General features: G+C 47.7%; 1 protein-coding gene across 1 annotated transcript in view; it reads right to left on the bottom strand.

The window, feature by feature from the left end:
• The window catches only part of LOC134092966 (sphingosine kinase 1-like), a 23189-nt gene extending 9373 nt beyond the window's left edge, over positions 1-13816 (bottom strand). Inside the window, exons 1-2 of the mRNA XM_062546173.1 lie at positions 13285-13816; positions 471-620 (exon numbers count right to left, since the gene is read on the bottom strand). Of these exons, the coding sequence (XP_062402157.1) occupies positions 471-620; positions 13285-13714 (580 nt within the window). The 5' untranslated portion in view covers positions 13715-13816. The remainder of the gene's footprint in view (positions 1-470; positions 621-13284) is intronic.
• Positions 13817-15572: the final 1756 nt, after the last annotated feature.

The following is a 15572-nucleotide window of genomic DNA, read 5'->3' as shown; positions in this document are numbered from 1 at the left end:
TGTGTGAGAGATGTGTTTTGTTGTGTACCTGTGATGACAGGTGTGTGTGTGAGATATGTGTTAGTTGCCGTGTACCTGTGATGACAGGTGTGTGAGAGATGTGTGTGTTGGCGTGTACCTGTGACGACAGGTGTGTGAGAGATGTGTTTGTTGGCGTGTACCTGTGACGACAGGTGTGTGAGAGATGTGTTTGTTGGCGTGTACCTGTGACGACAGGTGTGTGAGAGAGATGTGTTTGTTGGCGTGTACCTGTGACGACAGGTGTGTGAGAGAGATGTGTTTGTTGGCGTGTACCTGTGACGACAGGTGTGTGAGAGAGATGTGTGTGTTGGCGTGTACCTGTGACGACAGGTGTGTGAGAGATGTGTTTGTTGGCGTGTACCTGTGATGACAGGTGTGTGAGAGATGTGTGTGTTGGCGTGTACCTGTGATGACAGGTGTGTGTGAGAGATGTGTGTGTTGGCGTGTACCTGTGACGACGAGAGTGTGTGGGATGGCGGCCTCGTGGAGCATGCGCTGGACGTGTCCGGTGAAGAGGGACAGAGCCTGGCCTTTACCGCTGTGGGGGTTCAGCAGCAGCAGCACCTTACAGGGACGCCGCACCTCACTGTACAGGATACCTGAGATAAGGAGAGAGGGAGAGAGAGAAGAGAAAGAGAGAGAGAGGGAGAGGGGGAGAGAAGAGAGGAGATGTAAGAAGAGGTATACATTCCCTCCACTGGTGGTGGATCAGCCCCTCGGGCATAACACTTCAAGTTTCTACCAAAAACAAAAACAGAGGCTTAAGAGGCTAAGCATTTGGAATGCAACGGCATCAATAGTGCGTGGCATTTTAATTATTTTTGTCTTATGATCTAACTTAATTTTGTTTTATATTATTATCAGTAGCAGTAGTAGTGTTTACCTTTCGTACTGATTTATTATTGTTATCATTCTTAAAACGATTTTTATTGACTGTCTTTCTGTATCTCTCTATATTATGTTATACAGTAGTCCTGTCTTTTTTAATGTACAGCTCTGGTCAACCTCATCATCAGTACTTTTCCCCGTGCTATACTACCATAGTGCATTTACCATTTCAATGTACAGCCACCTCAGTAAAACAACCCCTCATATAATTTGGCCGAACAAGAGCTTTGATATGCGGCTGGAACAGTCCATGTCCACTGGCCCTCGTGAATAGGCCCATATAAAGCTTAATTGGCAGGTTTGGGCATGACACACCACCAAATCTCTTGAGTAAACACGCACATAGCAATTTCACTACGGTCAGGAAGCCTCCTATTTGTAAACACAAGGACGCACTACAGTGGGGGAAAAGAGAAAGGCTTCACTGGTGAATGTCTGTGTGTGTGTGTGTGTGTGTGTTTGTGTGTGTGTGTGTGTGTGTATGTCACTGGTATTCAAGCCAAGAGGCAAGAGTGGAGAACTGTGTTCTACTGCGCTACACTCTGAGATCTTTGGTGAGAATGACCCCAATGCAGTGCGACGCAAAGATTGTAGAGTGCTACCAGAGACGGTTGAAAAAGCTCTTAAGTTCTTAAGGATCTTTGGCGCTACATTCTAAGATCTTTGGTGGTAACAACCCCAATGCAGTGCGACCCAAAGATTTTAGAGCACTACAAGCTAAGATCTTTGATGGGAGCTGCCGCCATGCCGCCTCTCTTCCCCACGGAGTCTCCTCCGATGGGGTGAGGCTCGGGCAGGAAATGAAGGGAGGGTTCGCCGCCTCACCACAGGTCTGTGCCGCCGCCGCCGCCACCACCGCCGCTGTGAGCCTCGGGCCACGTCCCTAATGGCGCAGCGCTCCCTAAATAGTCCGGAACCTTCATCCGCGTCCCTCCTCCCATGATGATGCTCAATAGAAAACATCTGGGAGACGTCGTCGCAGCCGTTACTTATTTCGTTGCTCAGGTCCCGAGCAAATTTTTGTTTTGCGGCGGTTGACCCAGATTGGCTCCGTGGAGAGCTGCAGAGAGGGCGAAGCTTGGCCAGTGGAAAATAAGCTAAGTGGCAACCGGGCTGGCATTGGGTTGGCATTGGGTTGGCACCGGGGCACTGCCTACAGGGTCTCCTGCCAGCGCTTACAGGGATCCGCTTGTACGATGAGGAGCTTGGCTCTCACTTTCAAACAGCACTCACCAGGAGTGTGTTAACAAACCGCACAACACAACAGGAGACAAAGCACGCACACACACACACACACACACAGGCTTTCAAAAAGACATGCACACACTTGTCCCTTCAACACATACACATACAAATACAAAAGACATATACATACATACAAATAACAAATATACACATTCACACAAACATACACACACACATTCACATAACAGAAACGTATACAAACACACGCAAATTCCAGTACCCCTTCATGCCTATTCAGCTTAGAGATTTATACTGTATATAGAACACCGGACTGACGATGAACCCATCACCTTATCAGGCCTGTCTAAACACAAGTGTGAGGTGAATACAGCGCACTATCTGTTTCTCTAGAATTATACATCGCTCATTGTTATTTCTCTGCTGCACAAAGAGCCCTTTGTTAGAACAGGGCCCTGGCAGCACTTCTAGAATATTGTGACTAAATGATGCTAGATGGTGCTGTTTGTTCTGTAGTCATGTTTCCCCTCCCTCTCTCCCTCCCTCTCTCCCTCCATCCCTCTCTCTCCCCCTCTCTTTCTCTCCCCCCTCGCCTCTCCTCACTTTCCCTAAAACCATATCCACAAACCCAGAGCTCTGCAAAGATCCGAGTCCCATGCAATCATGTTTCCGAGCATGTTCACTGGTGGCTAGTGATGTATGAATAGACTGTTTGCCCCTAGAAGGTCACGGAGGGAGGCTTTCATCACATCCTGTGGTGAGATGTGAGTGTGTGTGTGTGTGTGTGTGTGTGTGTGTGTGTGTGTGTGTGTCACTGTTTGTGTGTGTGTGTGTGTGTGTGTGTGTGTGTGTGTGTGTGTGTGTGTGTGTGTGTGACACTGTCTGTCTGTCAGTCTGTGTGCCTGTGTGTGTGCATGCATTCACGTAGACTCACATCTAATTTTTCCCCTCGTTAACCACACACTGCAGCTGCAGACAGCAGAACACAGCACAACACAACGACACCCCCCCAGTTTCAACACCAAAAGACAATCCTTGGGCTTTTACCTCCTCCATAAAGATGCTGCGCTAAGACAACACAATTACACACCCACTATCCTCGTTGCGCTGGTCAGCTCGACAGCCAGTCAAGGGGGTTGGGGGTGGGGTGAGGTGTGTGTGTGTGTGTGTGTGTGTGTGTGTGTGTGTGTGTGGGGTGGGGGGGGTGGGGGGGGGGTGTTGACGCTTTGCACAAACCGCTTTGAAGATAAACAACAATTGCATCCAGGGCCATTACGGCTGAGTCTCCCTGACAGCAGCAAAACAAGACGGCTGGGGCAACAAATGCTGCTTACGCCGCACGGCAAATTATGAGCGCAGGCACGCAAGCGTGGCTTAATGATATCTCATCAGCACGCCGCACTCGCACTCAGCCAAAGGTCACAGCAGAGCACAGGGATTCAACGAAGGGGGAGTGCAGTGGGGGGGGGGGGCATCTTAAAGGAAGGATGGGTTCTTTTTATTGTTGTTGTGTCGTGCTTGTTGCTGTTGTTATGTCGTGCTTGTTGTTGTTGTTGTGTTGTTTGTTGTCTGCCCTCCTTTGTGATTTTGACGTGCCAGTTTTTTTTTTTTTCTTTTCCTACAGTACATTCAGCAATTTCGCCAGCTTAGGTTAGTCGAGCGTTAGAGAGGGGTTGTTTATTTCTTAGCAACGTCTCTGTTTTGCTTCAAAGGTAGATCTCCCTGTGGGCCTAACATTAAGGCAACGACTTATGCCAAATCACGCAAACCATGCAAACCATGCCCTGTGTGGATATGTGGCGACACAGCCAGGATCTACTTTTCAATTTCGCAACAAGGCAACATCAATGAGAAATCACCACTGAATGGCAAGTGATCAAAGTCTGAATCGCACTCTAACGGTTTTCTGACCTCGTTTCTGGAGTGTTCCTCTAACTGTTTCCTCTTTTTTTCAGAAATGAGGCTTTGACCTTGAGCCTTTGTCATCTCATGAGCGGAGTGTCAAGTAGGCTGTGTGGACAGAGAGGAGGCAAGCAGAGAGGACACAGCAGTGTCCGTCAGTGTGTGTGTGTGTGTGTGTATGAGTGTGTGTGGATGTGGGAGAAATATATGTGTATGGGGGAGTTCTTTAATCTTCCAGCATTTTGAAATGTCTCAATGAGAGTAACAAGTCAAGTCGTTTCTGTAGGATGGGGAGGAATGTTGGAGTGTGTGTGTGGAGGGGTTTACCATTCCAGGCTAATATGACTTCACCTTCTTCATAATGCTGCCCTAGCCTGTGTGTGTGTGTGTGTGGGTGTAGGTGCGTGTGTGGGTGGGTGGGGGCAGTGTCCTTCAGCATTTTGAAATAGCTAAATGACAGTAACAAGTCAAGCCGTTTCCGTTCCGAGTAGTCACTCCAGGACTAAGATGACTTCCACTTCTCCATAATGCTGCCCCAGTCAGGGATGGCTGGACAGGGAGGAGGCAGGGACGATGGATGACCCCGCGGCGTGTGAGTGTGTGAGTGTGTGTGTGTGTGTGTGGGGGGGGGGGGGGGGGAGGGGGGGGGCAGTGTCCTTCAGCATTTTGAAATAGCTAAATGACAGTAACAAGGAGGAGGCAGCGATGACGGATGACCCTGCGGCGTGTGTGTGTGTTTGTGTGTGTGTGAGTGTAGGGGGGGGGGGGGGGGGGGGGTATATGTATGGGGGGTTCTTTAACCCTAGTCAATACGCTACTCTGTCTCCCCCTAAGGAATCGGACAACTCCACTGGCTATTCCTCTCCTCTGTCCTTCACCATCAGACGCCCTTGGTCTGCCCTGACTTGCAGCCAGCATTATATTATATACACATATATATATAATATATATAAATTATTACACTATATAACGGTGGCACCAATTCATCTGGACAACATCTAAGCTGCCTGCTTGGCCAATTTGCACACAAGGAAACACAGGTTCACAGGTTTACACTCAGATGCTGAACCTCCAGGCATTGGTGGTCTTCATGACTAATGAGGAGAAGAAGACAAGCGTACGGTCCTAAAATGAACACCGTACAAGCGTGAGGAAAACTCAATTGGCTATTCCTCTCCGCTGTCCTTACACCAGATCAGATGCCCTTGGTCTGTCCTTGACAAGTGGGTCTCAAGACAAAAACAAAACCCAGTTTCGTGTTTTCCCACACTTATCAGACACCTCTGTTTACATCCATGCGTTCTGAATGGCTAGCACACGTGGTGCTGTATATACCATTGGTCTATGTGCACACACCCTGTGATTGCTCACGCGCTATCGTGATTGTAGCAACTAAGAGATAGGCTTATCAGAGCCGCCACCCTAAAAAACAAGCCATAAACCTTAGGTAAGGAGCGACCTGCATCCGTTCCACCTGTGCTGGAGCAAGTGACCGAAGAAACACTCAGAGCACCTTATCAGAGAATAGCGAGATAGAGAGATAGCGAGAGAGAGAGAGCGAAAGAGAGAGAGAGAGAGAGAGAGAGAGAGAGAGAGAGCTTGATCGAGCCATGAAACCGGATACGTCAGGTAACCTAGATAATGAGTTCTAGGCCAAAGTGCCTCTGGGATTCCACTAACCAGCTAAGTCATGCTTGCTCAGTGGCATCAATATTTCATGATGCCATCGATGACCCCGCCTCTTCGTGTGAATGGAATGAGCTCTGCTGGAGCTCCAAGGAGCGCATGCAACCTGACCAGCCTCCATTAAGGAAGTAAAGCCCAAGTCGATGGAACAACGACTTCAAGTATGTATCTGTAGCTGAAAGAAGTCTACAGCCACGACGCTATGAATGAACGCCAGGATCTGTGTTCGGTTAATTTTTTTTTTTGTCAACTGCCAACGTTTATCTTTCACAGCTTACCTTAAGAGAAGCCAGTAGGGAAGTGAAAGAGTTCAAATTTGTTCGACCAAAAAACCCTCGACTCACACATGTGTGCTTAAAATGGAACACTACAGTAGAGGCTAACTGTAACTGTATGCCAGTGACACAAAATAACAGACACAGGGCTATCCGAGCTGCCATCATCCACACGCCAATCCCTTGCTCATCTTTCCACCCCTGTTCAATGAGTGATCCGCACCTGCTGACTGCCACACCGCCCCCTCACCACCTGAGCTGCGTCCTGAGTACACGAGGCCTCGTCTCCCTCTCCACTCGCCTCCTGGCCGGGCCAGGTTGCAGGCGTCCACTACCCTGGGGCTAATGTCTCCTCTCTGTCACTGGAGAAAGGGTGTGTGTGTGTATGTGTGTGAGTGTGTGTGTGTGTGTGTGTGTGTGTGTGTGTGTGTGTGTGTGTGTGTGTGTGTGTGTGTGTGTGTGTGCGCGTGCGCGTGTGTGTGTCGATCCACCACAGAAGGAAAGCACACCCCTGCAGCGAAGGATGACTTACACAGTGTCTCCTGATCCCATGAGTATGGGGGCTGCTCTCTCTCTCTCCGCTCTTTCTCTCTTTATCTCTCTCTCTCTCACTTAATAGTGTGCTTTCCATATGAGTCCCTGTGTGAGTGTGTTGTGTGTGATCGGAGGAGTGCTGTCACTGTAAAGGAGAATGTCATGAGCACCATAGAGAGATAAGCTAACACCAGATCACTATCTCATCAATACTGGATCTCATCTCTCTCTCTCTCTCTGTGATCTCTCTCTCTCTCTCTCTCTGTGATCTCTCACTCAGCCCTTTTCTGTCTGTGCTCCAGTGTGCTGCTCACTTAACAGTGTGCTTTACATAGTACTGCTGCTGCTACTGAGAATGGCAAGAGTACCTCAGAGACAAGAAGATACCAGATCCCTCCCTCATCAATACTGGATCTCCTCTCTCTCTCTCTCTCTCTCTCTCTTTCTCGCTCTCTCTCTCTTTCTTTCTCTCTCTGATCTTTCTCTCTCTTTCTCTCTCTCTCTCTCTATGAGCTTCCACTCAGATGTCTCTGTCTGTCTTGCTATGCTCTCACTCTCAGTACATCAGATGCAACTAGACCACAGGAATCACGTCAGTCTGGCTGGACCTCACCGATCTTCAGTTCTGTGAAGGTGGGTCTGTGAGGAAAAAAAGTGCAGATGACCTCGTGGATTTCCTGTGTTGAGCTACGCTGACCTGAACGGCACAATGCTGGAAATAACTAGATGAGTAAAGGGAAAACCAGAGTCAGAAAGAAAGCGAAAGAGTAAAAGTGTGTGAGCAAGAGAGAGAGGGAGGAAGAGAGAGAGAGAAAGAGAGAGCACATCTGTTGGAGGGATGTTCCCTATCACAAGCTGTCATTGTCTTGAGTAGTTCCCCTTGTGAACTCTCTCAGAATTGTTCAGGTGGCGTTGAGGAACCCACATCTGATGGATCTGATGTTCACAGGAAGTCGAACCTCCTCACACACTACAAACGACAAGAGAGGCGGGCAGCTGCCTGCTGCCTAAAATAGCCCTTGAGTTCGTTATACTGTATTTCATCCCACAGTCAGACCCTCTGCTTCTGGTGCACTTAAGTCTGACTAACGAGGAAGAAAAACTGAACTGAACATTCTGTCACGGATAAGCACCCACAGACACCCGCAAATGCATGTGCTTTGAACTACTAAAGGGAGCCCTTCTTGAAGTTACTATATGTTCAAGTGAGACACTAATATGTTCCGTAATTGACGCATGCGTTCAGTTAGTGGCTGTTTAGTCTGGTGGTGCTACAGACAGGTTCACCAGCAGGCTGAACAGGCTGGTAAGGAGATCTGGCTCTGTTGTTGGAATTGAGCTGGAGTCACAACTGCAGAGCTGGTTAAAAAATGCTGTTTGGGGAGTGTTTAGTTCACTGCCCGTTTTGGGGCTATAACATACTGTACTGTACTGTACTGTACTGTACTGTTCAATAGCAGCTCTGTTCACTTTTGCACTACCACCACTGCACACACTCTACCATAGCACCTTATCATGGCCAATGCATCACATGGTTAGTCCATAAAATACCTTTGTGATCACTTCACATGCTCCCTCTGTGATTTTTATGCATGTGAGATATATTTGTGTATGTGTTTGTTGTGTTATGGTTGTATATGCTACTAGATGCCTAGAATTTCCCTCGGGATGAATTAAAGGAACACTTCACAGCAGGTAAGAGGGAACTATATTGTGTGGCGCAGTAATATCCTCACTCTTGCACTTTCAGTCTCTGAGTCTAAGTGCTCCCAATGTTATTCCGCCACACAACATAGTTATCCCTTTTGCCTGCTTAGAAATGCACCACGTTTTATTTTGTCTCACCATACTTGGTCGTGTGACTACTCGTGTAACTGTATTTTAATATACTGTAGGGAAAACATGGAGGTGTTTGGCCGCTTCTAACTTCATCTCTGTTTGGATCCTAATGAATGAACTGGGCTAGCTAAATGCTATCAAAGTTGCGCCGCGCGCCAGAGCCAGTGAGTGCACGCATTGAAACGTGAGAGGTATGTATCAACTCGTCTTAATTAAGGGAATAACGTAGTTTAATATGAAAAAACGGTGAAGTGTTCCTTTAAGTATCTATCTATCTATCTATCTATCTGTCTATCTATCTATCTATCTATCTATCTATCTATCTATCTATCTATCAGCTACATGAAACCCAGGCCCTTCTACTGTGTGAGTGAATGGCCGGAGTCTGTGTGTGAGAGAGAGAGAGGAGAGGATGAGGCACCTGCCAGAGCATCAAGCCCATCCCAGAGAGAGAGAGAGAGAGAGAGAGAGAGAGAGAGAGAGAGAGAGCAGAGCAGCCTCACAGCCGTCCCCAGGGAGGGAGGAGATGGAGATTGACGGAGGGGAAAGAACAAGGGAGGGAGGGAGAGAAAGAGGCATAGAAGAGACTAATGCTTATGTTCTGCTGCTGAAGCGCGCACACACACACACACACACACACACACACACACACACATACTGTACATGTCATGCGCATTCACATACTTAATGGTATTCCATTCCATCTTGGCTGAGTGCTGTCTATGATAAACACTCATGAGCCTTGACAACAGAGGCACATACAACATGTACCAAAAAGAAAAAGCCACGAGATTATAAACCTCCAGCACATAAAATACTTAAGTGTTGACTTAGCGAGGACAGACTTCTTTGTTATCCTCTCAAACACACGCACACATGCACACACACACACATGCACGCACACGCACACACACACACACACGGAGTGTTTAAATCCTCTGGAGGCCTTGTGGGGAACAGAGCACAATGGCTGGCTGAGTCCAGCTCTCATCTCTCTCTGGCTGTTCACAGCCTCTCATTTACCTGCCCATTGATTTCCTCATTATCTCTTTGCCTGAGCTCATAGGACGCCTGGGACCACACTTCGCACAGGTGCGGGAGTGTGTGTGTTTATCTGGAGAACACATATGTGTGTATGTGTATGTGAATGTGTGTGTGTGTGTGTGTGTGTGTGTGTGTACAGTATGTGTGTGTGTGCGTGTGTGTGCGTGCACCTGTGTGTGTGTGTGTGTTTCTATCTGTGTATCCACAGCACATCTGTGTGTGTGTGTGTCTGTGTAGGTGTTTATACAGTATTTGTTTACTCTTCGTGGTGCATACGTCTGTGTATGTATTTGTAACTGTGTGTAACGGCACACATTTGTGTGCGTGTGTGTGTGTGTGTGTGTGTATGAATGAACCACACCATAGGCAAAAGAGCAGAGCCCAGACATAACACTGCCCATTAAACTACAGCAACTCAAAAGCCTTGCTGAGAGTGAGCGAGGCCCTCTTATAACGAGCAGGTGGCACCACATCTGGGACTGGAAACATGACCCTGAGCGCATGTCTGACATTTTTGAGAAAATTAAACTCTTTCTTCCTCTCACGCTAAAAGGGAGGGAAACTGCAGCCGCCACTACTCTTCGTCTGAGCGTGCGGGCAGGAAGTCTACTGTGAGTATAGCCACAAACCTCTTTCTCTCTCTCTCTCTCTCTCTCTCTCTCTCACTCTTTCTCTCTCTCTCCCTCTCTCTCTCGACCACTTGACGGTTGAGTGCAGTCAGACTGCTTTGCATAATCATTTCTCATTTGACTTGACTGGCCGATCGCCAGGCAGCAATGAATAGCATCCCGTAGCCGCCGTATCCGTCTGAAGGCTGCGGCTTTTGCAGGAGCAGTTCGACCTCGGCCTTCACATCCCTCAAACTCTCTCTCTCTCTCTACGGTACACTCCCTCCGGTCAGCTCCGGTCCTCCTGTAAGAACCTCCTCTCCTCCTCCGTCCGTCACCCACGTTCTGAGTAGCTCAGGTCGCTTCCTTTGGCTCTGCAGCAGCTGCCCACAACGTCCAGTCACCAGGGGCTGAGGGCGGGGGGGCGAAAATGCATGTCCATCGATTTCCAGTGGTCCGAGAGGAGCCAACATAAATATCAGCGGCCGGCCCGCTGGGCTGGTGGGGGCGTGTGGGTGGGGTATTAATACCCTCTCCACCCGCTTTAACTGCCCCTCGTAACTCACCACACAGATGCTCAGTGTGCACACTCTGCATATAGGAGGCCGGCGGAGGAGGCTGATGCATTAATAATACCACCAGCGCAGCAAGAATGACCTGCTTTCTGCCGCCTGTGAGCGGCGCGGAGCGGAGCGAATGGACGCGACGCGAGTACACTACGCCACCGTACAGTACAGCACAGCACACAGTAGCACGGCCATGGCTAGCGGGCAGCGCTTTGAATTATTAGTCATCTGCGGCCGTTGTGGCGGAGCTGATCGTATCTAGAACTTTCTGAAGCGAGGAGAGTATAAAAGTGTGCAGTGTGTGCACTAATAATAGACAGCATAGTTGGAATATTAGACCACCTTGAAGTGGAGAGAGGGAGAGAACGTTAGCCTATTTACGACTTGGCAGCGTTTTGATTTAATTAAATTTATGGTCATTATGATACATTATGGTCATTATGGAGAAACGGAAAACGTACTGTAATAATATCTGGATCTTTCTAGGGTGTGAAGATTGAGATGTAGATACTAAGCATACTTGGAGTGTGAGTCCTTTTCTTCCATACTCCTACAGTCGTCATTGAGATGACCCCTGGTGACCTCTGGTATCCTATAACCCCATGCAGAGCAGAGCGGACCGGAACAGAGCTTCTCGTCTGAACTTTCAGAGGGATTGTTATTCCGCGGCTGCTTACGAGCGCTGAGCAGATAAGAGCCGTTTGCTGCTATTTTAAAGCACATTTTCATCCACAGAAGAGATGAGAGGAGACACAGGGGACATTACCGCGGAAAACTCAAACGAGGGCGCGAGCGTGTTTTTTTTTTTGCGCTGGGGAGCGCTGTGCTTTATTGGATGTGGAATGGGCTTTGTGTGGGTTTTTTTAAAATCTCACGCACAGAGTTCATGAATGAATGCATTGCACAGATAAAAATACCCTATTTGCATCCCGCTCCGCGCTACGTCGTCTTTGATGGCGGCGCACACGCAGAGCTATACTTGGCACGGTGCGCCTGAAGTTGGGCTCGCAATCCAGGCGTAGCCACTGCTGTTTGGGAACGACTGTTTCAGATGAGGCCTCACACAAAGGGGACTTTCCTTGAGGGCCCTATCCCCTTGCTGTTGCGTCTCTCATAGGTCTGGTTGGCTTTGACACACTCTGGTTGACTCCACTACAATCACTCACACACACACACACACACACACACACATACACACACACAGTGCACACACAAAAAACACTAACACTTTATGCACCTCTGTAAATTTAAATTAAGCCCTACATTATCTTGTCCTCAAACTTGTGATTTGTGTTTTCATCACTTTAAGACAGATATCATTGCTGGCACAGAGGAAGCCCTTCTGGTCTTGTCCTCTGACTGGCTAAATTGGAGACTGTGTTTAGAGACAGTGATGCAGTTGTATTCCAGAACGACAAGCCTTGTGAAGTCTCATCCAAGATGGCCACGGAGGAAAAACCTCAAATCTCAACCTTCGCCGACTAAATATAACATTCTGTTTAGCTTTCTCCCCACAGCAATCCGGGTAAACAACGCCTCTCGGCCCGAGCTCACATCTGCTGTACAATCGAACGGCTGAATGACCCACTGTAAAAAGCACCGTCTTCTGGACGGCCAGGATGGAGATCACATGACCTGTCGGTATGAGACCTCATGGCTGAGGCGTGCTGTGGAATGTGGGTAGGAAGTGATGGACATCCAACCGAGCCAAACCCAAGACTGGGATACTGTTATAAAAGACTGCGCTGGTCAGTTTCCTTGACTCTAGCCTATGTGTCCCATATGTGAGAAAGTGAGTGAGAGAACCCGTGTGACCTTGTTGGAACTTCTTGTGGTTTGAAATGAAACTTCCATGTTTGGGCAGCACCAAAATGTCAGTCTTTCAGATGACAACGACTACTACAGTGTGTGTTGTGTAGGGCTACGTGGTTCATAGTGACATGAATGTATAATGAGGTCTCCATTACTAAATAGTCTATTGCTTCATAAAGTCTTAACAGTGAGCCAGACACTGAACCTGTAAGCACAAGCTCTTACTTCACAAGACTGGTCACACACCTATTTAGTGGAGCAACATTAAGTGCTAGTGCTTCCTTTCTGGCAATGACTTGCGTACATAGAAAATGTGCATTGTTTTGAATAAATATGTAAAACCTCTCTGTTTTCTCTAACCCTATCAAGTGAATATGTCACTTACTCGAGATGGGAGTCCTAAGCTCCTTTGACTTCAGATAGAAAGGGGATGCGTCCTGCTGTTGTCAACGCGTAACTAAGACATAGCAACGGAGCTGCATTCCCCTAATGCAAGGTGTTTGCTTTCAGACGGTAAATCCAACCAAGTCTAAGCGGGAGCAGTTTAATTGCAAATGCTCTGTCATGCGCAACATGGTGCGCTTTCACGCTACACGCTAGACGGGAGGGACTGCGGTTTTCTCATCTCTTCTAGACGATCAAATATGTCGCTGCAAACACTTTTTTTGCCATTGAGTCACACTGTGTTTGCAGCGACACAATATGTGTGAGTTACTGAGTCTCTTACGAGACAGACACTTAAGACCGTATAATGTCACTCTGTTTCCAAATGTGTACTCTGACTTTCCAATTAGTTTTTCAGTTGTTACTAAAATTAACCATAACCATAACGGCGTTAGCTCTCAGTTACATGTATATGAGGGTGACAGAAAACTTAATAGAATGAGACGAGGTTCACTTTCTCACCATTTCGCTGAGGCCGTTGATGCGCGGAGCCTTCACTGATGGCTCGAGCCCATCGCTGAGCCTCCTCTAGGTTCAAGTGAGGGTCCAATCCCGACGCGACCCGAAAGCACTGTTCTGTCCGTTGTCGCGCTACCCCAGAGCTCATCCATCGCTTCTTAAACGGGTAAAAGTAGGCAGAAAAATATGCTCCCACATCAGTGTTATCGTCTGCTTTAAAAGCCCGACATCCGACACAGTCCCGCAAGTTGAAGACCACCTTACTCCGTCCTGCAGGTGCCGAGGTGATCTTCTGGACAGTAAGATCCCTCTCCGTCAGGCTCACGGCATACCTGACCTTTCGGCTGGCCTTGGTCGTGAATTCTCCGTACAACTGGATCTGACTAATCCCATTGCGATAGGACAGGTTCGGTTCGTCTCGCTTTTCACCCATCCTCTCTGGTGGTCGGAGACCGGGCGTGATCCGCAGCCCGGCTTGCGGATGTTTGAGCGGCGCACACACATAGGCTACACGGGCTGTGTAGGTAAGCGAACTAGAGAGGAACAGACTGCGTCTGTCTGTCTGACACTTTCGGCTGCAGCAGAAAGCGGAGTTCCGCGCTGGACTGTTTTGAAACCTGAGAGAAAGGACGTGCCACGTCTCTCCCTAGTGACGGAAATCGGTAAAACCGCGGCAGCATTGTCTTTATCTTTTAACTTGGTGAAATGGCTCTAGAAAGAGGAAATTTGATAATTGCCTGGTCAGTTAGTATGAGGTTAGTATGAAAAATTACGAAAATAAAAGGAAGACGTCATATTCTATTCAAATTGGCGCGATATATTTTCTAGCAGCGTCTGTGGAGAACGCTTTACATTACACAGGCTAGGCCCCTCAACTCTTTTTTTTTGTTCTACTTGTTACTATTTTAGTTCGCTAGCGTCGTTTTAGAAGAATAAACACTTTCTTCTTGATGAGTAACCACAAACTCAGCGGAAGTAATTACACACACTTGAATCAGAGAAATGGAGGTCTCCAGAGAATTTAGGCATCACGTAATATCCTCGTGCGCCACTGTTTCTCCACATTGGGCCCCGTCTGGCTCGGGGGAGGCTTTGTGGTTGTGTGAAACTGCTAAATAAAACTTCTTAGAGAAAAGGAAATTGTAAAAGTCCACATATATGAGCCATATTTAATGTCACACATACATTTTATAACTACTTGTGTTAACAGCTTTCATCTTTTATGGACAGTGTGTGTCACAATTAGGCTACAGTTTTGGATTGTAGAATAGTAAAATGCTTTAGGCTATTCGGTGTAGTTTCGGTCTGTTCTCCTGAAAGGCCTTAGGATAGAGTCAGCAGGGTAGAACCTGTCCTGATATGGATCCTGCCCATGCCCTGCCCTTGAAGCGTAGGGTGTGAAAGACATGTGTGCCTTCAGTACAGCGTAAGCCTTCCTTTTGGGAGGAAACGGGGAGCTATCGAGAAAGACTTGTTCTCAACAAATTGCACCAATATAATAGCAAGCTATGTGTTTTGGACACATTCCAGTTATGCCAAATTAGTTTGTACTGTATATCCTCTGTCACACATGCTTATCTGTATTGGCACACATTTGAGTTATTGGTTTAAATATTTGCTTTATCCTCTAGGTATGCCAATTACCAATAGAGTCCAACAGGAATCATTAAAATGTCCTTCAAAACCAGAGCATTTCTTTGCTGGTTGAGTGCAACTCATTTGGACTTTTATCCTTAATGGTACTTAATGGGCTCAGGTAGGCTAATGGTCCTGAAATTATGCACTAAAATGCAAGCTCATGATGGAAACTTCCGGAAGAACACAGAAAAACACAAAATTACTAAGAGCCCAACAGAATGTTCCACTGTGAGTTTCGCAAAGCAACCTGTTAGACATGCTTTTTAGCCTCAGACTCTAGTCGTCCATCTCTGTCTGGTGGGATAAAAGCATTAGTTGGTAATGTAACCCTAGGCTTAAGCAGGACAGGTGCGACCTAGAGGCTCAAGTTGCATGTGAAACAACCCCAAATGCACAAGTCATTCAGACCAGTATGCGGTAACCAGCAAAACCATGATTAGTGAAACGTTTCCAGCTCCTCCGGGTCGCCATGGCACTGCCGCGTCCCTCGGCCAAACCACTTAATTATCACTCTGGAGATATTTTGCTCCCAGAGCAGAGTTCCACAATCACATGCTGGTACTACCTCATAAATATGCCACAGCCTGCCACTCCACTCCACGCCACCTCAGTCCACTCGTCTGCAGCTGGCTCTGAGGAAGCTGTGGGGTTGT

The sequence above is a fragment of the Sardina pilchardus genome, chromosome 1 (genome assembly GCF_963854185.1).
Source record: "Sardina pilchardus chromosome 1, fSarPil1.1, whole genome shotgun sequence".
Lineage (NCBI taxonomy): Eukaryota > Metazoa > Chordata > Actinopteri > Clupeiformes > Clupeidae > Sardina > Sardina pilchardus.
This window is presented reverse-complemented; position numbering and strand designations above follow the sequence as displayed.